The sequence below is a fragment of the Cavia porcellus genome, unplaced genomic scaffold (assembly GCF_034190915.1).
Source record: "Cavia porcellus strain 051 isolate PalLab524CR breed Dunkin Hartley unplaced genomic scaffold, mCavPor4.1 scaffold_5, whole genome shotgun sequence".
NCBI lineage: Eukaryota > Metazoa > Chordata > Mammalia > Rodentia > Caviidae > Cavia > Cavia porcellus.
Window position 1 is genome coordinate 52,258,339 of NW_026947488.1, and position 25,157 is coordinate 52,283,495.

General features: G+C 42.4%; 1 protein-coding gene across 6 annotated transcripts in view; it reads left to right on the forward strand.

Annotated features, from left to right (window-relative positions):
- The window catches only part of Arih2 (ariadne RBR E3 ubiquitin protein ligase 2), a 74,507-nt gene extending 50,651 nt beyond the window's left edge, over positions 1-23,856 (forward strand). For all 6 annotated transcript variants that reach the window (XM_003476655.5, XM_013159844.3, XM_063248834.1 and 3 more), the window contains 13 exons: positions 1,082-1,149; positions 6,010-6,073; positions 8,127-8,277; positions 9,325-9,446; positions 11,020-11,129; positions 13,365-13,482; positions 14,429-14,479; positions 14,570-14,591; positions 17,869-18,020; positions 18,384-18,527; positions 19,000-19,068; positions 21,262-21,345; positions 21,550-23,856. In XM_003476655.5, the coding sequence (XP_003476703.1) occupies positions 1,082-1,149; positions 6,010-6,073; positions 8,127-8,277; positions 9,325-9,446; positions 11,020-11,129; positions 13,365-13,482; positions 14,429-14,479; positions 14,570-14,591; positions 17,869-18,020; positions 18,384-18,527; positions 19,000-19,068; positions 21,262-21,345; positions 21,550-21,621 (1,227 nt within the window). In that variant the 3' untranslated portion in view covers positions 21,622-23,856. The remainder of the gene's footprint in view (positions 1-1,081; positions 1,150-6,009; positions 6,074-8,126; positions 8,278-9,324; positions 9,447-11,019; positions 11,130-13,364; positions 13,483-14,428; positions 14,480-14,569; positions 14,592-17,868; positions 18,021-18,383; positions 18,528-18,999; positions 19,069-21,261; positions 21,346-21,549) is intronic.
- Positions 23,857-25,157: the final 1,301 nt, after the last annotated feature.

Consider the following 25,157-nt stretch of genomic DNA (forward strand, 5'->3'; position numbering starts at 1 on the left):
CATTTTCTGAAATGCTTCAATATGGTGTGCTTTTAAGTGGCCTCTAAGAAAATAGGAGTCAAAGAAGCTGCTCACAGGTTTTTTTTTTTTTTTTGGGGGGGGGGTGTCTTTTTCCTTTTTATTGGTACCGGAGATGGAACTCACGACTGCCTGCTTGCAAGGCAGGGCACTTATGCTGCTGAGCTAAATCCCCAGCTCCTGCTCACAGTTTTTTAAACTTTTTTTACAATTAGAATTCATAGATGCTGGAAATTAAAGAAGTTTTAGATAATGCTTGGAGGTTTATTTTCTTGGTTTGTTTTCTTGTTGCTATTGCTTTGTTTTTTCCTTTTTGTTGGAGTTTATGTAAGGAAATGAAGGCTTAGAAATTTTCCACAAGTACTAGGGCTAGCTAGAAGGTGTGCATTGTGCATATGGCCTCATGTGGCATGTGAGGGAACAAATCATATGTTTTAGCTCATTTTAAAAATTCAGTTGTAGGGGCCTGGGGATTTAGCTCAGCGGCATAAGTGCTTGCCTTGCAAGCAGGCAGTCGTGAGTTTGATCCCTGGTACCAATAAAAAAGAAAAAGACAAAAAAAAAAATTCAGTTGTAGTGAAAGTTGAACAGGACTATATTTTCTAGTCCTTTTTATTTATTTATTTTTATAATTTTTGAAAGTCTTGCTAAGTCACTAATTTACTAGACGGGGCCCAAACTTGTAATCCTCCTGCCTTGGCTTCTACAAAAGCTAGGATTGTCAGTGTCCAGCACCATGCCCAGTCTCATATCTCTTTTGATTATATTGGATACCAAATTGTTACTTATCGTTAAAAAAAAAAAACAAAAGAAGTGGTTTTAAGTGTCAAATGAAATTTTCTTGAAAGTGTCATTAATTAAAACAAAGATAGAAAATCATGAGATCCACAAAATTACCAAGATTATGAGTCTAAATTTAAAAGGCAAAGTAGAGAGTCAAGAGAAAGAACTTGAAAATTAAACCTAGGTCTCTCATAGACTTCATTATATGCACATCTCTAATTTTGGAGCACTCTAGAATCTCCCATTGTAATTTGATTTTTTTTTTTTTCTTTCTTTTCAGGTATCTCATTCAGTTGCCAAACTAATATTAGTTAATTTCCACTGGCAAGTCTCAGAGATATTGGACAGGTAAGGTTGTTAGAGGAGAGAAGATGACATTACCTATAGCTCTTCACCCACTGATGTTCATTACTTACACTTTGGAGTATATTCTTTCAATGTGCATATTATGGTTCTTACACACTAATTTTTTGTTGTTGTTGTTGTACTGGGGATCGAACTCATGACCTCACACTTTATGCTGCTGAGCTAAGTCCCTAGCCCCTTTACACACTAATATTATACATCCCTTCCTTTCAGTTACGAATTTTTCCATAGTTTACTCAGTTTTAATGGTAGCTCAGTATTTCATCATATAGGTGTTCCATACTGTTTTCCAAACATTGATTTTGTGCCATTGCTGACTTTTTTGAGACAGAGTCTCACCATGTTCAGACTGGCCATGAAGTTATTTTGTAGCCCAGAGTGGCCTCGAACTGAGGGCCATCCAATACCAAGTGCTGAGATTACTGGCATGTGTCACCACATCCTGCTTTGATTCTAATTAATGCTCTTATAAATAATACTTTCAGTTCCTGCACCCCTGGTAACACCCTAGTGCTAAGAATTGAATCTAGGGCTTTCACACTGAGCTATATCTCCAGCTCCTTTTTCTTAGTCCCCATCTTTTTTTTTTTTTTTTTTTTTGGTCTTTTTGAGACAGGGTCTCTATGCAGTTCAGTCTGGCCTTGAGCTAACTTTGTAGCCTAGGCTGGTCTCGAACTCACAACGATCCTCCTGCCTCAGCCTCCCGAGTGCTGGGATTACAAGTGTGAGCCACCATGCCTGGCTTTCCCCATCTTTTGAGACAGGTTTCTCTATGCAGTTCAGGCTGACCTTACACTCACTTTGTAGCCCAGGCTACTCTTGAACTCACAGGGTGCCTCAGCCTCCCAAGAGCATCCAGCTCTGTTTTTTGAGACAGGATCTTGTTAAGTTGCCCAGGCTTGGCTTGTACTTTTGATCTTTCTGCTTCAGCCTCCCAAGTGCTGGAATTAAAACTATGCACTGCTACCCTGGCTCCAGCTACTTCTTTTGGATACATCAAGTGAAGACTTTATTGGTTTTTTTGTCTTTTCCCTTTTTATCAGTACCAGGGATTGAACTCACGACTGCCCGCTTATAAGGCAGGCGCTTATGCCGCTGAGCTAAATCCCCAGCACCAAAGACTTTATTCTTAATAGTGGCATTAGTGGCTTTTGGAAATGTCAGCCTCTTTACCACCCTCCACCACTGCCAGCAGAGTTTTAGGGTGTTCCTTCATACTTCTTCAGAGCCAGGGCACTCAAGCCGTAGATCCTAGAGTATCAGGTGTCTTGAGAGTTGTCAGGAAAAGGTGTTCATCCCCTCATACATCCTTTGGAAAGATTCCCCCTTACCCGCCCAGTGGTACGCATCTGTGTCTAGCTCAGTGTTTCTCACCCTTGACACTGCTGATACTTGGGGCTGGGCAGTTGTTTACCGTGGGAGACTACTCTCTAAACTGTAGGATGTTTTGACAGCATTCCCAGTCCCTATCCATTAAAAGTCAGTGGCAGTAGTATATCCGAGTCTTTGACTATCAGAATTGTCTAAAATAGGGGCTGGGGATTTAGCTCAGCGGCGTAAACACCTGCCTTGCAAGCAGGCAGTCGTGAGTTCGATCCCTGGTACTGATAAAAAGGAAAAAGACCAAAAAAAAAAACCAAAGAATTGTCTAAAATATGTATCAGATAACCCCTGATGAACAAAATAATAATAAAAAATTATTATTTTGGTTTTTTTGTCTTTTTCATTTTTATCGGTACCAGGGATCGAACTCACAACTGCCTGCTTGCAAGGCAGGTGCTTATGCCTCTGAGCTAAATCCCCAGCCCCTATTTTGGTTTTTTTGAGACGCTCTCACTGTGTAGTTCAGGCTGGCTTCAAATGCATGGTGATCCTCCTGCCTCAGCCCCCCAAGACCTGAGATTACAGGCATGCACCACTACACCTGGCCTTCAATAGATTTTTCTTTGTATATTGTAATTCTATTTATGTTTCTACAAAGGAAGGTTATACCTTTATTCCTTAAAACTAAATATAACTGGGAAGACCATACCAGCTCAGACACTCAGAAAAAGGCAAATGATTCCTGATTGCTACACTTACGTGCTCTGTACTCAAGAGCTGAACATACTTAGGCAGACCTGCAGATGGACTTGTACAATTGACACAGCTGGAACCACATAGATTCTGGTAACGGGTTATGTCTGGCCGTCCACATTCTGTCATAACTTGGGAGTAGGGATTTGAACAGCTGAAGATAATTAGGGTATTAGTGTGAGAACTAGAAATTAAAAAAAAAAAATTCTTCAAAAAAAGGTAGATAGATAGAGGAAGGATACTGAGAGGGTCAGGTAGATGAAACATGGTTCTTTTCATGCTATAATTACTGATGTCTTGGAAATGTGTATACCTGGGCTTTGTGTAGCATTTGCCACATGATAATCTTGTTTATTTTTAAACATATTCGTGTTATACTTTATTCCAGAACAGAATTAAATATTCATTAAAAAGAATTTTAGCCCAGCATGGTGGCTCACTCCCAGCACTTGGGAGGCTGAAGCAGGAGGATCTTTGCAAGTTCGGGACCAGCCTAGACTACAAAGTGAACCCAAGGCCAGCCTGAACTACATATTGAGACCCTGTCGCAAAAAGACCAAAAAAAAAAAAAAAAAAGTCTTTTTAAAGAATGTATGTGATAACAGAGCAGTCATTTTGATATCTACTCTAACAAGAACCCTCTGAAGCTTAGGAGGCTAGTGGGGGAGAACCATAAGATCAAGGCCAGCTGGGGTAATTTAGTAAGCCCCTGTCTCCAAAAAAAAAAAAAAAGCCAGGTGTGGTGGTGCACACGTATAATCCAAGCACTGGGGAGGCTGAAGCAGGAGGATTGGCAGAAGGATCCTTTCAAGTTTGAGACCAGCGTAGCCAGACCCTGTCTAAAAAAAAAAAAAGAAAAACAACAAATTAGTGTCGGTGCCCACCTGTAATCACAGACCTCTGAGAGGCTAATGCAGAACAATGGCAAATTCAAGCTCACCTGGGCAAGTTAGTGAGACCCAAATAAAAATAAAAAGCCACCCTAGAGATTAAAGGTAGAGCTTAGCATGAAGTTCCTAGATTCAACCCCCAGCACTACATGCATGAGCGAATGAATGGCTTGGGGTGTAGAGCAGCACTCCTGTGTTCAATCCCCAGTCCTGGAAAAAATCAGGAAGAAGCCTAACATGTGCACACACCTATAACCCTAGCACTTGAGAGGCTGAGGCAGACAGTTGCTGCAAGTTTGCGGCCCGCCTGAGTTATACAGTGAGCTCAAGGTCAGCCTGCAGTGTGTAGCAAGACCCTGCCTCCAAAAACCGAAAAGGAAAAAAAAAAAAAAAAAAAAACCAGCCAGCAGCCCTCTCTTTCTATCAGAGTTCTGTGGAGGTAGTTCCTGCCTGTCCACATTCCCTTCCTTCCTCCCCAAGGCATCTACTTGCACTGAACTGAGTGTCTTACCTTTCCTATTCATTCTTACTTACATTTTGTTTGTATGTTTTGGGCACTAAGAAGATAGGGGGTTATACTAGATGCACTTTATAAATTCATATGCTTTAATGCTATCTCATCAAAGAACATGTTTTCTTTTTCTTGTCCAAAAAAAAAAAAAAAAAAAAAAAAAACCTGAGGTTTTATAGTCTTGTTTTGCTGTTAAAAAACAAACAAACAAAAAAATACAACTTCAAAAACAGTTGTAGATAATTTCCAGAATCACTTAATTTTTCTAAGGCATAAAAATTGAGTTTCTGGGAGGGGAAGGAGATGAAAAAGAATGGAGATGTGCTATGTGTTATAAGAAATGTAATCATTTTGTATTGCAAATGTGCTAATAAAACGAAAAACTGAAGTTTTAAGTTGTAGTATATGTGCATCTTTAGCTTTACTAGAATTGCCAGGTTGTTTTCTGAATTGATCATGCTACTTACACTCCTGCCAGTGGTGTATAAATGTTTCTGTGCCTGTCAAACTTAATTTTGCAGATGGGGCTTGATTTTTTTTTTTTTCAGTGTCTTGGATTATTAAGGAAGTTAAGCACCTTGTCATATGGTTAGTTGCCTTCTATGAAATGCCTGTGCTTTTGCCTTTTTTTTGTTTTTTAAAGACAGTGTCTTATTATGTAGATCAGTCTGGGTTTGAATTCACCATGTAGTCCAGGTTGGTCTCGAACTCATAGCAATCCTCTTGCCTCAGCCTCCCAAGTACTGGGTTTGCAGGTGTGTACAGCCACACCTGACTTGTGGTGTCTTCTGATAAACTGAAGTGCTTAAATATACCATAATTTACCAGATACTTTCTTTGGGTCTTCTGTGTTCTAGGAATCATTGCCTATTGTTAAGATGAAGATACTTCTCTATATCTCCTGAACCAAATTTAATGCAGATCTGGTCTGCTATAAGTATTTTTCTTTTTCTTTTTCTTTTTTTTTTTTTTAAAGCCAGTCAAATTTAGGTGTTGGGGGGGGGTATACCAACTTTAGTGACACTAATGTTAATAAGTTCTGATAACCCACTGCCATCGGACTAGCCATAAGTATTTTTCTTACAGTGCAGTCCCTTGAAGCAGTATTTTCTTACCCCATTCAAGATCTTAAAAACTGAAACAGGAAAAAAAAAATCTTTGTACTCGATCCCCGGTACCGATAAAAAAGAAAAAGAAAAAGACAAAAAAAAAAAAATCTTTGTACTCAGAAATTTGGTTGGTTCTGTGGAGAGGTAGAGATAAAGGTGCTTAATGTGACCATATGGTGCTCTGTCCTGTCATTGTTCAGGTGTAAAAATATCTTCCATTTTCTCATTTCCTTTATTTCTGAATTTTGTTTTATAGATACAAGGCCAATTCTGCTCAGCTGCTTGTTGAGGCTCGAGTTCAGCCTAATCCATCCAAACATGTGAGTGTTTCCTTCTTGAGTAAGTCTTCTGTGGATGCATATGATTCTCTCTGTGGGTTACACTAATACCACTGAGAACCATGGATGTTCTGCCTCTCAGGTAGCATGCCCAAAATACTTCTTTCAGGCCTGAGTCTTCCATTTCTGTTACAGTTTGAAAAGTTCCAGGTGAGGATGTAGTTCAGCAGTAGAGCACTTGCCTCGCCTACTCATAACTGGATTTCATTTCCAGTACCATGGAAAAGAAAGTTGCCTCATAAATAGGCAGTAACGAATTGCTTGTCTATGGATTCTTTCTCATCTTACTTTACCTTCTTCTTTGCATTTACACAGCCTTCACTCCCTTCCAGTGTGTTGGTGTTCCCAAGATCACTACATACTTCTGTGACAGTGCTTGTGTCTTCCCTAGACTAGAATGGTTGGACTGTGTTCCTATTTTTGCTTGTAGGTATAGAATTTACTTTTAAAGACTCAAATCTAAGCTACCTCTTCACAAAGCTTTTTTTTTTGTGTGTGTGTGTGTGTGTGTGTGTTTTTTTCCTTTTTATCGGTACCAGGGATCGAACTCACGACTGCCTGCTTAGAAGGCAGGCGCTTGTGCCGCTGAGCTAAATCCCCAGCCCCTTCACAAAGCCTATTTGCTATGAAATAGGAAATTTAATTGTCTTTCTCTCTCTCTCTTTTCTTTTTTTTTCTAATATGTCTTTAAACTTTCTGTTTGTTGTGGCACTACAGATAAAACCCAAATCCTACAACTGAGCTATTCTTTTTTGTTTGTTTTTTTCACTAAGCTGCCCAGGTTGGACCCAAATTTGTAATCCTTCTGCCTCAGTCTCCAAGAGTGGTGGGGTTTCAGATGTGTGTCACCACCATATCTGGGTGTATACTTTATAGTGTGTGTTGTGGTGGCAAACTCATCTTATTTCTCCCACCATAGGAAATATTTCAACAGTGCATTGTGATTTCCTTTATATCTGGGAGATAAAAAACACTTGTTGAGTACCATTTGAGTGAGGGTTTTTTTAAAAAGAGCTATTAGGAGAGGCAATTGGGACTCAAATCACATACTGTTGCAGCCTCTTAGAGAAAGATTTCTGGAAGCATACTGGATAAACATGAAAATAAATCCTTTTCCTCAACTTGGTTTTTAGTTTCCTAGTGAACCAAAAAGAACCTCATGTAAATTTGTAAGATGGAGCTGAGAATGTAGTTCAGTGGTAGAGTACCTGCTACAAAGACCTTATATTTAGTCCCCAGTTTGGAAAAGGAAGCATTTATAAATGGACTTTTTCTTTGGCTTGTAGTTCTAGCCAAAGTCCCCAGGGGTTTTTGGTCTTTCAGTTTGTGTGGCATGGCACAGGTTCTGGAGTTCTAGCTTTGCAGTCATTTTCCTACATGCTAGAAGAGTTTTTCGACTTTCCCTTTGAGATAGTTTGATGTGACAGCCCTTTTCCATATTTAGGACAAATGTTCCGTGGAAAAAGCTTGATGTTTTGTAGCTTTGGCATACTGATAATGGGAAACCTAGTGTCACTGACATGAAAATCTGCAGTGTGTGCTGCTTCTAAGAACCTTTGTGGCTGGGTTCATAGTTCTTGTTGAGGGTTTGCTCTGCTGTGTAGAACAGGGCAGTTTACAAAAGAAGCTACCTAGCCTTTAAAAGTAGGGCTGGGAGTCAGCTTAACTGCACGAGTACCTGCCCGGCAAGCGCGAGGTCTTGAGTTTGATCCACAGTACAAAAAAAAAATTAGACTAAAGTGACCTTGAAGCACCTTGGAAGTTCTGAAATCTTGAATTTTAGTTTTTGTTTCAGCTTTCTGCCTCCCTGGATTCTAGATATTCTGCAGGCCCAGCTCAAGGGCCACTTCCTTCAGGAAGCCTTCCTGATGTATGCTTTCTGCTTAGCGCCCCTTAAGACTCACTGCAGTTGGGCTGTGGCACTTGTTACAATATCAGGATAGCCTTCCATGTGCCCAGCTGCAGCAGGGATGTCCTGTGGCCCTCCTAAACTTGAGGGCTCCTTCCTGGCTCAAGTGGCTCTGTCTCTCTTTAGGTCCCTACGGCCCATCCTCCTCACCATTGTGCAGTGTGCATGCAGTTTGTGCGGAAGGAAAACTTACTCTCTCTGGCCTGTCAGCACCAATTTTGCCGCAGCTGCTGGGAGCAGCACTGCTCAGTACTTGTCAAGGATGGCGTGGGTGTGGGTAAGTGCTGTAGAACTCACAAAGGGCTGGCGTGAAATACTTGTCTCTCACTCTCTCTTCTCATGTTCTCAAATGAGCTGTTTTCTTCTAAGACTGACAGAGATTTTTATTGTCAGAACTAGTGGTTTCTGCATACCTCTGTCCACACAGTGGCAGAGTTTAACCTCTGTCCTCAGCAAAATGAGAAAATTAAAGCTATTATAAGCTGGGCATAGTAGTATATATACTTGTAATCCCAACTACTCAGAAGGCTGAGGCAGAAGATTGCAAGTTCAAGGCCAGTTTGGGTGACTGGGCAAGATCGTATCTTAAAACCAGGAAAAGTTTTAAAGACTAGACATAAAGCCCACTAGTAGATCACCCCTTGGTTTAATTCTCAGTATCCACACCATACACACACAGAAAGCTGTTATAAAGGGTAGCATGAATATGTTTCTTTTTTCTCACTTTTTCCAACTGCTCTTTTAATCACTTCCTCATGTGGCAGCCACAGCTCAGAAAACAACTGAGTTTGTTGCTATTTAGGCAACGTAACATAAATCAAATTTGAAGATCAGGTATAGAAGTATTTGTTGCATTATGACTTAATTAATTGACATCCCATTAATTGGTATCTGCAAAATCTCATTGTAGTAATGGATCATATGCACATAATTTAAATATCTCAAAATTAAATTGTTAAGAAACCCATATAAAGAGCCAAGGCATCGTGGCGCATGACTGCAATCCCTGCACTCAAGAGACTGAAGCAGGAGGTTTGCTGCAAGTTCAAAGCCAGTCTGGGCCTCATAGTGGGACCCTGTCTCAAATTTACAAAAAACAAAAAAACTACGTAATGATTTTGTTATTTAGTGGTGCTTTTAGTGTCATGTATATTCTGAGATAGTATCTTCATTGCATTACTATGAAAATGTTAATTTCTTCTTTGAATTCTATTGCTGTGAGGGTTTCTTATATATGAAATCAGAATTTATTGGTCGAACTTCATGAGCAAGTGTATGTGTCTTCTGCAGTAAGGTTGTCCATCAGGTTGTTTTTGTTCAACAGGAGTCTCTTGTATGGCTCAGGACTGTCCGCTTCGTACACCAGAGGACTTTGTGTTTCCGTTGCTTCCCAATGAAGAATTGAGAGACAAATACAGGCGCTACCTCTTCAGGGACTATGTGGAGGTATGACTAGCTTCTGTTTTTCTGTCCTTTATCTTCCTGAACCTACCTTACATCAGGTGGTCACCATAGTTTATAGATAGACAGCTGTTAGGTACTGCTCTTTGAAGAAAGAGCTTCACAACTTTAAAAAAGTTCAAAAACCTGATAGGAACATCAGCTATGAAACTGATTATAGTGTGAATCTCAGACCTGTTGCTTCCTTGCTGTGTTACTGTTGACTCATTAATTTACCTCTCTTGGGTCTTGGTTTTCTCCTCCACAGAGTGGACAGACACCCCTACTTTGTACACAAATGTTTAAACAACTGTTGTATGTCAGGAGACGAACACAGGTCAGACATGTTTCAGGATTTGCTATCCCATTTGCTGTGTAACTCAGGACAGTGAAGGATTACTTGTTTTTAGCATCTTTGAAAATTTGTCCATAATTTCCCACATGCTCAGTTTTGGAGTCCTTTCCCTCTGTTGGGCTATCTGCTGTTTTGCTCATTCCCATGTAGCATAGTTTTCATATTGATTGTTTATGTCTAAGCTTATTGGCCTGACTAAAGGTCTGTTATGTGCTTAACTGGTTTTTTTGTTTGTTTGTTTTGTTTTAATTTTTAATTTTTGAGGCATTATCTTACTGTGTAGCCCAGGCTGGCCTCAAACTCATGACAGTCCCCCTACTTCAGCCTCCTGAGAGCTAGAATTACAGGTGTGCACTATCACACCTGCTCTTCTTGGCTGGTTTTGATAGATTCCTCAGGATCATTAAACCCTTCAAAGCTGCTAAACACATAGCTGAATGTGCCATGTTCTTTTCTAGACTAGATCTATATGCACTTATTTTTTTTTCTCTTTCTCTTTTTTCTTGTCTCCTCTCTCTTCCCCTACTTTGTCTCTCTCACCACCTTTCCTTCCTTTCTTCCTTGTTTGCTTTCTTTCTTGCTTTTTACCAAGAATCATACTCACGGCCTTGTGCTTGCTAGACAGGTGTTGCACCATTGAGCTATATTCATACTTTCATCTCACAGATAGTTATTTTTGTTTGTTTTTGTATTTGTTCATTTTGTTATAGTTATTTTTGTTTGTTTTTGTATTTGTTCATTTTGTTTTGAGACAGAGTCTATCCGTATTGCCTAGGCTGACCTCAAACTTCTGCACTTAAGTAATTCTCCTGCCTTAGCTTTCCAGGAAGCTAGGACTGCAAGTATATACTACTACACCTTGCCTATAGAAACAATTGTGTATTGCTTTTTAATTCTTTTTTTTTTTTTTCTTATCGGTACCAGGGATTGAACTCACAACCGCCTGCTTGCAAGGCAGGTGCTTATGTCGCTGAGCTAAATCCCCAGCCCATGTATTGCTTTTTAATATATAATCATAAGTCATTCTAGTGAGTTGCTACGTGGTTTAATTGACACATTCAAAGGTTCTTTTCATTACCTGGTCTTCACAGCATTACCTCTGAATTTGTGTAGCCCCTTGCTGTCACTATCTAGAAAAACAAAGCATTTGAACATCTAGGAAAGTCTGTTTTGGAGGCAGCAACTTGGAGCTGCCCTCATTGTTTTTCCTTGGTGTGTTCACAGAGTCACTACCAGCTCCAGCTGTGCCCTGGTGCAGACTGCCCCATGGTTATTCGGGTACAGGAGCCTAGAGCTCGCCGAGTACAATGCAATCGGTGCAACGAGGTCTTCTGGTAAGAGTGAGCGAGTGTTGAACAGCTCTGGGCTTATGTTCCATCTCCAAAGCACCAGAACTGTTGCTCTGTGAAAGCTGGGCTTGGCTTGGGGCAGGGGTAAAGTCTCTGAGTTACATGAGCCTGTGTCCTCTGAGTAGGCAGGTTTGTGCCCTGCATCTCAGGTTCCAGGTGGTATCTGATAAGTGCTCAGTCTGGAGACAAAACAGTGGGGGTGGATTCTTGGAATATGTTATGCTACACTACCTGTAGCCCAGGGATTGTGTGTCTTTGTGGGTATCTGCCTGCACAGATAATTTGCATATTATACTTAAGAGGTTCTTTGTGTCTATTAATTTATTGAGTCTATTTTTTTTTTAAATTTAGATAGAATCTTGCTATGTAGCCCAGGCTGACCTCAAACTTGTAGTGATTCTCCTGCTTCAGCTTCCTGAGTGCTGTGATTATAGGTGTATGTCACCACATCCATCCCAAATGAGCACTTCTTGTCCATGTAGCCTGCTTATAGTATATTGGCAACACAACTGTCAGTGATTTTATTCCATGAATTCTTCACCCAAGTATGACTTTTTGCAGGCTAGGCTTCATAAAGTTTCTACTAAATCAAGTGTTTGCGCTTTGCTATGTGAAATCCCAGTTTTAGAGGGGAAGGGGTACTGGAGATCGAACTTACAACCTAGCACTTGCCCGAAAGGCACTTACGCCACTGAGCTAAATCCCCAGCCCAGTCAAGTGTTAACTAAAGATTTATGAGACAAAGTTAACAGAAATGGTAACAGTTAAGAATGATGGTCCACACAAAAGCAATGAGAAGTTGCAGACACCAAAATTAAAGCTTCTTTATTTTATACCAGTTTATTAAGTATGTCCATTACAGCACATGGCATATTGAATTATGACAATTCACATTAGACACAACTAGGTCCATTCAATATTAAGTGCTTATGTTATTTGTGCATTGTATCTGTATTCTGATTAGTTATTTGGCAATGAGTCTCAAGTTTTATCGGTTTATATAAGGGTTTACTACTTGTCCAAAGCCTAGTTTTTGCTCCAGCAGCACATATACAAAGGTACCCACTTGGGTATTTACAGATACCTAATTATAACTTGTGTTATCATTCATGTCAATATTATTTATTTGCATTTAATTATATATTAATATTATAATTTAATATATCTGTCATGTGTTGCAGCAGATGTACTAAATATGTCCATCTGGCTGATGATCTTAACTGGGGCTTATTTTAGGGTAGGATTTATATCACAAGTACCATGAAAAATCATGCTACAGCTGGGGATTTAGCTCAGTGGCATAAGCACCTGCCTGGCAAGCTCAAAGTCATGAGTTCAATCCCCAGTACAAAAAAAAATGGTGAGACCAGAAAAATCATACTAGGGTTTTATCTTCCAGTTAGATCTTATTTTTGCAGATTACAGTAGTAGTTCTATTTATTTATTTATTGGTACCTGGAATCAAACTGGGTTCCTCGTGCTTATTAGACAGGTGCTGTGCCACTGAGTTATATCCCCAACCCGTGGTAGTTGCTCTTCATTCTTTGCCCCATACTATGAACTTCTTTCCCTAAGACTTATGTTTGGCTAGCTGCCTAAGGGTCTTTGCTAACCACAAAGTACTGTTTCCTTGTTTTTTTTTTTTTATTTTAAGTTTCAAATATCCTCAGATGTCCCATGACCTACAGAGTTCTGATATTTTTGTATCCTTGTATACACATCTGTCTGGGAGGTGAGGCAAAGGTTTCTTAAGGGAATCTCAGTCCTATGCTGTGTCTGAATCAAAAGGTCCTTTCAGAGCACATCTCCCCACTCTCACAAAGCTGAACTCAGTGTTGGAGTGCCGCTCAGTGGTAGAGTCCTTCTTGGAGTATGCAAGGCCTTGAGTTCTATCCATAGCACTGCCAAAAAAAATCCAAAATGAAACCAACACCTGAGTCCTGTGTTTGACACCCCTTCAGGTGGGAATGAGACTATATAACATCTTTTACAACATTTTATTCAGACATGTTGAGACCATGGCTTAGAGGGGCTCAGATTGAAGAGACATATAGTATTTCTATAGTATCCTGGGTAAGTAAAGGTCTGGAAGAACTTGAGAAGTGACTTTGGCTATTTGAAAAGGTCCTAATAATCTGGCTTGGCTTGGATAAAAGGAAAATGCAAAATGTGGAACCTGATTTAACAAGTATTTGAATGGTTTTCTTTTCCAATTTTAAGTTTCAAGTGTCGTCAGATGTATCACGCTCCTACAGACTGCGCCACAATCCGGAAATGGCTTACGAAGTGTGCAGACGACTCTGAAACGGCCAACTACATTAGTGCTCACACTAAAGATGTAAGGACCGTATCTTACCTGTCATGGATCTGCCCTTCATAGTGCTGTCCAGGCCCCTGCCTTGGAGATTTGCTATCTGAAAGCAAAACACACGGGGCCCCAGAGCCTTTGCTGGCAGCTGTGGACACTCACCCAGACTTGCCAGAGTTTGCAGCAATTTATCATAGGGTGCATTGGGTGCACTTACTATGTTAAAATGCTAACCTACTTGAAAAGTTTGACCGAAAGTAGAATTAGAAGAAACTGATTTTTACTGGACACCTACTAGGCTTTAGAATAGCCTTAGGAAAAGGGAATGGTCATTGATAAATAACAAGGCTGTAATAGCCCAGATCTGCCTAGTTCTTAGTTTGCAGCTTCCCATGGGAAAACATGACCTGTACCCTCGGGGTCACTGGGCCCTTGCTGAGTCCATGCACTCCACAAGCACACCTGCAACCATGACATCATTAAACATTGCCCACTTCATGGCAGTGGGAGTCTCACAATCAAGCTGCCTGGGGTAGCTGGCCTCTCAAATGGAAGCGGGGGGAGGCATTAGAAGTAGTTTCCAGTGTCCTTTTCTGAAAACAGAAGTCCAGGTATCCTGACCAAGACTCAGTTTCATGTGTTGGTTCTTAGACTTCTTTAGCAGTCTTTCCCAGCAGGCAGGCTTTCTGCTGACTCAGCCTGAACTCAGTCTTGAGTGGCTTCGTGGCAGGGACAGATGATGGAAGATGTAGTGGGGCTCAGCTGTTCTTGAATTGTTTCAAAGTCAAACATGCTGAACTCATTTCCTTGAATTGCTGTTCCAGCCTCAGCGACCTGCTACATTTAAGTGAGATGTTCCTCCCCAGACGGGCTTGCACGATGAGCTACTGGGCACTGATGCCAGGAGCTTTGTGTAATTTGTCTTAAAACCGGCCTGATGGTGTGTGAGCCTAATGGCGCCCTTCTGTCTCCTCAGTGTCCCAAGTGCAACATCTGCATTGAGAAGAATGGAGGCTGCAATCACATGGTGAGCAGAAGCCTATACACTTTGCATGTGTGACATGGAGCCTTTGGTCAGCGTTCCCTTAATGTGTTCTCTTCTGTTTCCCTCTGACAGCAATGCTCCAAATGTAAACACGGTGAGTCCCAGGCCTGGCGCCTAAGGCCCAGTGGCACGGTCTGTGTATCTTGTGCTTGGGTCTCCATGGCTTGTTCAGTGAGTTCTTTTGTAGTGAAATGACAAAGGTGAGCCTGAGTCACTTTATAGTTGTTATAGCTGACTTAAAGCAGCTCTTGATTTTATTTTGTATTTTTTGGTCCCTTTTATAATCTGTCATCTTGCTGACATATATAATCAGAAGTCAAGTTTGGAGTGACCTTCATGGTGCTTGGTCATCCAAGAGGATTTTAGTGTGTCCTTATTCTTTTCGTAAAGCCAGGTAAATAGGGGCTTATCTGTGCTACTTTATTGACAGCCTTTTAGAGCAAGTATACATGGGCTTAGCAGAAGTAGTAAAACCATATTTTTTTATACTAGAGGAATTTCCAGGCAGTTTTTCATTTGTTCCTTTCTCTGTCCTTTATATGTGTGGAACAGTTTACATAGCTAGGACACATTGATTTTGTTTTCCTTCCTGTCAGATCAAATGAAGCAACAAAATTAATTCAAGTTAGAGGATCTATATCCTTTTTGTTTGGGGGCGGGGGTTGGTGGTCTCTTTCTTTTGTTTGTTTTGTTTAGCTTTTTTTTCTTTTGAGACAGGCTCTTGCTAAGTAGTCCAGACTGACCTTGAACTCTCTGTGTAGCCCCCACTGGCTTTGAACTCTCAGCAATCCTTTTGCCTCAGCTTCCCAAGTGCTGGGATTACAGGTGTACACCACTACACCCAGTTACATAACTGCTTTAATTGCAAACAAGAGATGCTGACAGTTTCTATTTGTAAAGACTCATACAGATGCTATTTCCCAGAGCCCTCTGGAATCAGAATCCATATGGAATGGTCCTAGACAGGAATTGTGACTCTCATAATACAGACTGAAGATAGGCTGGGGGTAGTGACATATTTCCTTGGTGGGGTAGCTCTCTTTCACTTTCTCTCCATGGCAGGGTAGGGGAATAGTATATCACACACACACAATAGTACATTGGGCATAATGCAGTTTAAAGAATGGTCATGGTGGTCATGGTGACTTGTGCCTGTAGTCCTAGATACTTAAGGAAGCTGAAGGACCATCTGTTGGCACAGGAAGTCAAGGCCAGACCACACAACAGAGTGAGACCTGTCTCTGAGGGAAAAACAAAGGCCAGGCATGATGGTACACATCTGTAATAGCAGCTACCTGGGAGGCTGAGCCAGGATTTGTGAGTTTGAGTCCAACCTAGGCAATTTAGTGACTTAGCAAGATCATGGTATAAAAAGAGCTAAGTATGAAGCTCAGTGTGAAGGACCTAGGTTCAGTTCTTAGTATTCAAAAACCAATGAGAGAACCAGTACTCCACTTACCTTATTCCTTATGCCTGAGAAGCTCCCCATATGCCTTTCCTCAATAACAGTCTTCCCGTCTTTTAGCACCCAGAGTTAGTTTGTTTTTGTTTTCATTTTTTGAGGCAGTCTCCCTATGTAGTTCAGGCTATCCTTGAACTCACTTAGCCTAGTGGGCTTGAATTTAAAATGATCCTCTCCCTGCCTCAGCCTCCCAATGCTGGGATTATAGGTATATGCCACCACGCCCAGCCAACACCCAGAGTTAGTTACCCTCTCTTGCTTATTTGAGCAAGTGTGAGCAATGTATTGGTCTTTAAAATAGGAGCGAGCAAGCTGGATGTGGTAGTGCAGGCTGTAATCCCAGCAACTCTTGAAGGCTAAGGAAGGAACACTGTACAAATTCAAGCCTAGTTTGGGCAATTTACACACAAGACTTTCTCAGAATAAAAAATAAAAGGCTGATGTGCAGCTCAGAAAAAGAAAAGACCAAGTGTAATGTAGGTGATTAGAAAGAGGACAGACGGTGTTACCACTGTGAGATGAATGCTTCTAGGAGAAGAGAAGCTGAATGACATCTAGGTCTTTGGGTCTTAGCTGTTTTGGTCAAACAACTGACAGGTCAGGTCTGTCAGGTGCAGACTTCTGAGGATTAGAGAGACCCTGCCTCTGAAGGGTTGAGGGGTTTAGCACTGTACAGCCCAGCCATGCATGCTGCTTTTTTTTTTTTTTTTTTTTGTCTTTTTCGTTTTTATGGGTACCAGGGACCGAACTCACGACTGCTTGCTTGCAAGACAGGTGCTTATGCCGCTGAGCTAAATCCCCAGCCCTGCATGCTGCTTTTGTATGTCCACATGTGCCTATGTTGAGTCTGATGAGAGCCCAGCCCTCTGCTGGATGTCCAGGAGATTTCTAAGAAGAGTTCAGTTAGGTGACCCCTCTGGAACTGTATCTGTTTATCCAAGAACTGCCTGACCCCTCTGCATTAGACTAAATAGCTGATGTATATCATCCTGCCCGGATTTTTCCTCACGATGGAAGCAGAGTCATAATTCTGATGACGAGCTGTTTTTATATGCAGTTTTATAGAAATGTGTGCTTTTGTTATTGTTTTTTTTTTTTGTGCATTTGTGACAGGGTCTTACTATATAGTTCTGGCTGGTGTTGAACTCATTATATAGCCCAGGGTGGCTTCAAACTTGTGGTGATCCTTCTGCTTCAGCCTCCATGTTCTTCACAAAAAAGAAGGATATGCCTTTTTTCTCAGCTTTTAAAATATAATTCTTGGGGCTGGAGGTTTAGCTCAGCGGCATAAGCACCTGCCTTGCAAGCAGGCGGTTGTGAGTTCAATCCCCGGTACCGATAATAATGAAAAAAGACCAAAATAAAGAAATAAATAAATAAAATAAAATACAATTCTTGAGGGTCGGGAATTTAGCTCAGTGGCATAAGCCCCTGCCTGGCAAGTGCAAGGTTGTGAGTTCAACCCCTGGTACCAAGAATAATAATAATAATAATAAAATTCTTCCTAGAAAAAGCAAAGCTTGTGAGGGTGGGGGAGGTATCAGGAGGCAATTTTATAGGTGATGTGTTCTAGATAACTAGGTGGGGCTCATTTGGACAAGTTTCTGCTTGTCATCAAGGCATTCATAACAGACTAGTAACCTTGTATGATTAGTATCTGTGTTGAATTTGTAAGGCACACAACACATGGAATGGGGAGTATCTATAGATCATTGTCCGCCAAGACAGGCTAAAGGGATAGTTCCGTGTGACAGGGATGAACTCACACATTTCCTCTGGGAGGGAAAAGGAAGAAACCTTGGGAGGTTCTGGCTAACTGACCCCTAAGAGCAGTAGGCTGTTATACTCCTGCTTTGCCTGTGCATGATGCTGTCTTATACATACAAATGACACCCTCTGTTCTGTGCAGACTTCTGCTGGATGTGTCTAGGTGACTGGAAGACTCATGGCAGCGAGTACTATGAGTGCAGTCGGTACAAGGAAAACCCTGACATTGTCAACCAGAGCCAGCAAGCCCAAGCCAGGGAGGCCCTCAAGAAGTACTTGTTCTACTTTGAACGGGTAGGTGTTCTGCCTCCCTGCAGTATAGCTTTTTTCTCTTGCTGACCTGCTGAGGTAAAGTAACAGGGTAACTGGTGGCCAGAACCAACTTGTGCACATGAAAGACAGTGAATGGAGCTCCTGCTGCTGCTGCAGCCCTGGGTACTGTTTCTGTAGATCTGCTCTCAGGCTGCAAGGCAGTTACAATTGATGGGAAAGGGCCTGGTGTTCACCTTGGTTGAATGATGGATTGAAGAATAAACAAGGGTTGTCTTTTCCATCAGTTAAAGAAGTCTGTGCAACCTATCTATCCTGAACTCCTGGGTAGATATCTGTCCCTTCACAGAATGCCTGTACTTTTATCCTTCCTTCTCGGCTTTGTAGTGGGAAAACCACAACAAAAGTTTGCAACTAGAGGCCCAGACATACCAGCGGATTCATGAGAAGATTCAGGAGAGGGTCATGAACAATTTGGGAACTTGGATCGACTGGCAGTACCTACAGAATGCTGCCAAGCTCTTGGCTAAGGTATCTGCCACCTCACCCTTTGATCCTCAGTCCCAGGCTGGGCCCTGTCAGATGCAGACTTCTGAGAGTGAGAGATACCCTCCCTGCCTCTGAAGGATTGGGGGACCCATAGAGCACAGCCATGCATGCCTCTGTTTATGTGTCCACATGTGACAGTGTTGGACCTGCTGAGGACCCAGCCCTTTGTTGGATGTCCAGGCGGTTTCTAAAAAGACCTTCATTGTTTCTGTCTGCTGGGACTTTTCTTCTTTTTCTCCTCTCTGCATCCTCAGAGGAAAATGAGAGATTGTTTTTGGATAAGAATTAAAATAGATGTGTAGACTCTTGATGTCCTCAAAAGGGCAAAGTCATAAAGTTACTGCTGGTAATAAATGTTTTAAAAAGGAACTAAAGTATGAATTATGAAAGATACATGTTAAATGTAGGTTGGTTAGAATCACAGACACTATCCCTTTATTCTCTCCTGTTGCAGTGTCGATACACCCTGCAGTATACCTACCCATATGCATACTACATGGAATCTGGCCCCAGGAAGAAGCTGGTAAGGCAAAGCAATCCTCCATTGTGTTTTGTATCTTCAGAGGTACCCTTGTCTATTACCACTTTTCAGGAGAGCAGGAACTGTCCCTGGTCATTGGGAGGGCAAAAATCAAAACTATCGAGCAAGGTATAATGTAATATACCTGTAATCCAAGCTCTGGGAACCCAGAGCCAGGATTACTAGTTAAACACCAGCCTGGACAATTTAACGAGATTGTGTCTCAAAAAGGGTCAAGGGTGTAGATCATTTTAGTTCAGTGGTATAGTACTTGCCTAGCTCATGTGAGGCCATAGGTCCAGTTTCCAATACTGCAAAAAAGGAAAAGGGCCTAATTGCTAATTTCTGTTTCTACTCTGGGCATCTCCAAAATACATCTCAAGTACTGTCATTTTGTTTCATGGGAGGCAGATTCACCTCAGCCCCTGAACAGGGATGTTTAAAGCACAGTTGGTTGAAAAGACTTTGGCCACTTGGAAGGCCAGTGTCCATAGTTGGGAGTGTTTTGAGTATGCATGGCCCTGTGTTACAGTTAATGTTTTCTCCACCCCACACCACCTCCAGTACTAGGGATTAAACCCATTGCCTTCAGAATAAGCTACAGCCTCAGGTCCCCCCCTCCTTTTTTTAAATTTTTAATTTGAGACAGGTTCTCCTTAAGTTACACAGACTAGACTCAAAGTTATCTTTATGCCTTGACTCCCAGGGTTTATGGGATTACAGGTATGTGGCACTGTACTTCAATATGGTTAACTTTTTTATCCCTTTAATTCTTCAGTGTAGGTATGGGTTATTTCCTGCTGATTTTAAAGTAATTCACATTTACCGTTTAGATGTTGGGAAATACAGAAAAACATTTACATCACCCATAATCCCACCAGAAGGAAATAACCACTGTTAGCATTCTCCAGACTTTTCTTTTTGTTTGCTTTGTGCAGAGGACCAACTGGATGATTCCCCTTGAAAGAAGCTCAGTTACCTCCATTTTGGCTAAATCTGGCCCTGTTTCTAGGTACTGACATGTACAGAGCTATCTAGGATTTTTCCTTATCCTTTCAGTTAGCTTCATACAGTATTAATCTGGCCAGGGTGCTGATGTGTAGTCTTTAAAGCAAAGTGACAAGGCAATTCCCTGCCTTGTCAAGGCAAGGCAAGGTAATTCCCTGCTCCCATAGCTCCCAAAAAACATGTGTGAGACAGATAGAAGGAGATCCAGGGTCCACACTGTCCGCGCAAATCAAGCCTTGAGATAAGAGGCTGTGACTTAACAGGGCATAAAAGATTATACATCAGAGCTAAAGCACCCACCCAGAAATGTTAGATATTACCTCAGTGTACTATGCAGATTAGTCTTTCTGCACATTTTTCTCTCTGCATATTCCAGAAGTAATTTCAGGCCTCCTACTTAGACCAGCTGACAGTACTCACATAACTTCCTACCATTCTCATAGTCACTCATCCTCAAGCCACTGCTTTCTTCACAAATTAATAAAACCTGTGTTCAGGATATAGCTCAGCAGTACAAGTGCCTGCCTGGCAAGCAAGAGATCGTAAGTTCAGTCCCGGTACCAAAACATAAAATCCAGGTTTGACCCTGGGTCGAGGACTTTGTTCTGGTGAACCTTCATCCTGACTGGACTTAGAACCCCCGTTGGCCCTCCATAACTATAAATATGTTTTAGTGTCTTTATTCCCATCGTGGGTCACACTACAAGTGGTACATAGGAATTACCTTGCTAAAATTCCAGTAACTTTCTCTTAGGGTTACAAATATAAACTTTCCAAACCACAAAGAAGCCTGAGAAGGGCTCTCTCTAGCTTTGACTTTGGTTTTTTGAGACAGGGTCTTGCTTTGCAGTTCAGGCTGGTCTCCCAACTCTGTGGTGACCCTCCTACCTTAGCTTCCCAAGTCCTGGGATTATAGATTTATACCACCATGCCTGGCCTGGCAATGTTTTCTTCAGTGGCTTTAAATTCTTCTCCCTCCTTTGGTGGCAGACAGCAACTACGACCTTGCCATTTGGCCATGCTCTTTGTGTAGACTTTTGTTTGGGTCTTATTTTCTGACTAGGCATGGGGAACAGTGTGCTCTCTGAGGACAATGTGTAGCGCACGTGAACCTGAGGTGCTGCATATGCCTGTGCATCTACCAGGCTACAGCCACTCTCCTTTTGACCCTCTGTTCCCTCCATACAGTTTGAGTACCAGCAGGCTCAGCTGGAGGCTGAGATCGAAAACCTCTCCTGGAAAGTGGAGCGTGCGGACAGCTATGATAGAGGGGTAAGTGCTTGCTCTTCTCTGGCAGGTAAGAGAGGACTGTGATGGCAGTAAGTGACAGGGCATTGGCATGTACTTTGGAAGCTGCTGCTGATAGAGGTAGGAAGGGCAGTGCTTGGGATTCCTTGCAGCTCCTGGCATGGTACGTGCCTTTTGCCTGCTCCTGTACTGATCCATGTAACCACCCACCTTGCTTTCCTTATATAGGACTTGGAGAACCAGATGCACATAGCAGAGCAGCGAAGGAGAACCCTGCTGAAGGATTTCCATGACACCTAAGTCAGAACACGGATGTGCCGGGGTGAAGATATGGCTGCAAGGTCTCCCGGCTGCCGTACTGCATGCTGCAGGCTCTGCCTTTCACGACCCAGGTTGCAGCCAGGGCCCCACTCCTGAGAGACACTGGCAAAACACCTCTTAGTTGATTTCTGTTTTCTTATCTTTTGCTTTTTGTTTCTACCAGGGTAGAGGCCATGTTCAATTGACCTCTTTTTAAGACTTTAAATTCCCCCTGGATGGTTGTTGGGAGGGAGGGATTTTTTTTTTTTTTTCTGAATGGCTATTAATAGAATTAGATCATTACAACTTATGTAATTTTCAAAGGCAAACCATAGGATAACATGGCACCCTTTTTAAAAATAAATTGGCATTGGAGTGTTTTCACCTCTAGCTATTTTATTTAGAATGTAACATACACTGCCTGCTCACCCTGCCTCAGAATGTCTGTACTGCCATGGACCTCAGGGTGGCCTCTGCTCTCCAGCTTTACATGTTTGGCCACAGCTGGAGTCTCAAAAGAAGAGCATGGGTAGCAAGTGGTGGGGGCTGAGCTGGCCTGTGTAACAGGTGTGGGGCACAGGGAATCACATTGTGCCGCCTGCCTTTCCTCGGCAATAAAGAGACAGAACAGAGTCTTCTTCCTGTGGGCTCATTTTTGTTCTTGAAAGTAAGGTTCCCTGAGTCTGGCTATTGAGGCCAGGACTTTACCAGTAGATTATAGGTGGATTTGTGGCCCTCCACACTTCAGGACAGTGGTTCAGTGTGGTGCTTCCTTTTGTCTCCTCAAGATAGACATCCACTTGTGAAAGGAATTATTGCCCAAAGTAAATTTGCTCTACCTTTATCCCTCCTTTTGTGCCAGTATTCAAGTGGTGTAACTCTGATGAGGCCCATGGGCAGCCCTCCTGACACTGTCTTGTTGCACTCATAAATACCAGGCAGAGTTCAACGTGGACCTCCTAAGGGCATTGGCCTTTCCGACCCAGGGCCAAGGTTTGCACAAAGTTGTTTTTTGTTATAAGTAGGAGGTCCAGCAGCAGGGGTCTAGGGTGTGCCCCCTTTTTCCTAATTCTACCTGCTTGACCATCTGGGAATCAGGCCAGATTACTTTGTGGTCTTAGTTCCTGTACTAGTAGGGACTGGCTGGAGAAAGGACTAAGTTTTTTGTTTTTGTTTTTTGTCTTTCTGAGACAGATTTTTGCTATGCAGTTCAGGGTGGCTTCAAATTCATGATGATCATCCTGCCACAGCCTCCTGAGTGCTGGGGTTATAGGCCTACACCACCACCCCCAATTTTGTACAGTCAAGTACAGGGGAGTAGGTAATTTACTTGATGTCCCATCTGTCTTGAACCAGGTCCTGTGAGCCTTTCAACAGTTTGATCTGTGAATTCTGGGGTTTCTGTGGCTTTGTGTAGCGCCTCCACGCCAAGGTTGACCGAATGGTATACTTGACAGGGCTCCATGGCCTCATGGAGAGCCTATAGGGAAATGTTACTATTACAGTTGGAGTTCTATGATACTCTAACATTTTCACTTCCAGTCAACAGTCTGGGTACCATGTAAGATGTAATACTGAATTATTCTTGAAGACAGCTGTAACTCACAAGATACATGCTGATTGCAGGCTTCCTTTGTTCCCCTCAGGCTTTGTCTCTTCATGTAGTCCTCAGCGAGGGAAGAATGTGGGGTGGATGGGAGAGCAAGTTCAGGATCTGGCAAATGAACCTAGCATGGGGCACTGGAGAGCTAATTGTGAGCAGAAAGCCCCTGCTTCGGGGCCCTGGGCTGGTGCTTGTATGCACATGGACTATCCTGACACCCAGAGCCTGTACCCCTTCATGGAGTCCTTCCTGTGGCGTCACCACAGTCCAGCTCTGCACTTTGACCCACATCTCGGGTATTTCTGGACTGTACAGTTGCCATCTTCTGTACTGACATCCAGCTGTGACCCTGGTCACGGGAGCTGCCAGTGGTGGTTCTGTATCTAGACTGTTTCCTGTAGTGCTTGACCTGTGGAGAGCTTCCTTCTGTGCCTCAGTGGCTGTCCTTTGTTAACATCAGGAAGATGGGAAAGGTCAGGCACAGTTTTTTTTGCCCTGCAAAGGGTAGAAGAGAGACAGTGTTTTAATGAATTTATCGTATCTGTTTTTCTTCAGAGAAAAGGTTGAAGAAATGTCATTGCTCAAAGTTGAGTGGTTTATTCAAAATAAACGAAAGTTTCTGATTATAAAAATATGTGTGGAGTGTTTCTTTAAAGGATCTTTAGCCCTCAGGGCCCCTTGCAGGTCTGGCCATTGAGCACCAGATGAAGGCCTTGCTGTCACTCACCTCCTTATCTACTGGCTGCACTCAGCTCTGCTGCTTTCCTGGTTGTGTGGGGAGCACTTGTATATAGTAAGTAGTGTTTCATCTCTCCTTGGGTACAGACTCACAGGCAGACCTCTGGGATCCTATGAAACACGTGGAAACATGACAGGTGGGATCCTGGCTGTGGAGGCTCTGAGGGTTATAACACAACTTAGGATAGAAACTGAAATGATTGTGTATATGTGTTTGGTTTTCTGGTGGTGTCAATCAGTAGTAACTAGAGAGACATTTAATGCAAGACATACAAATACTTACGAAATTACAACACTGGCTTTCAGCAGCCACCCAGGGAATCAGTATGGAACAGTATGGCAGGGCTGCCTGCACTCGGAGGGTCTGAAGGTGCAGTCAAACACTTGCAGCTAGCATAGTGTCCGGGCAAGTCAGGAGCTAAAGGGTGGGTGCTAGACGCTGGAGCGTCTGCACTAGAAGCCAGGAGATGGCATCCGAGGTAAAGAAAAGACAAGCTCCTCCAAAGAAAGCAGAAGTGAGCCACCTTTCATTTTTATATCATTCTGGCAGTCACTACCTGTTGGGGACCTTTGGGTTGAAAAACTTCCCCACTCCATTATATATTTTGTGACAGAATCTCGTTTTCTCACCTAAATCCTCACCCAGCCTAGCTAGGTTTGAACTTCCAATCCTCCCACCTCAGCCTCTCAAAGTGCTAGATAACAGGCATGTCAAAATACTAGCTAGAAACAAGTATTTGGAGTCCAGTCCCAATGCTGAAGAGCAGGAATCAGGTCTTGGGTTCTGTGTGGGGGAATGTGGTTCTAGCTGCAGTGGGGGAAGTGAGGGGCTGCATACCTTCTTGTTTGACTTCACCACAGTGGTAGGTACAGTAGTAAAGACCTAAGATACCAGTATTCTGGGAGGCTGAGACAAGTGATTCCAAGTTTGAGGCCCCCCTGGATTACACAACAAGACCCTGTCTCAAAAAACGTAAATACAGGGGCTGGGGATTTAGCTCAGTGGCATAAGCACCTGCCTTGCTAGCAGGCGGTTGTGAGTTCGATCCCCGGTACCGATAAAAATGAAAAAGACAAAAAAAAAAAAAAAAAAAAACGTGAATACGCTACAGCTGCTTCTCTTTGGGCCTCAGGTATACCCAGTGCCATGGTCAGCAGCTGAGTGTACACAGTGATCTGCAAACAGACACATGGC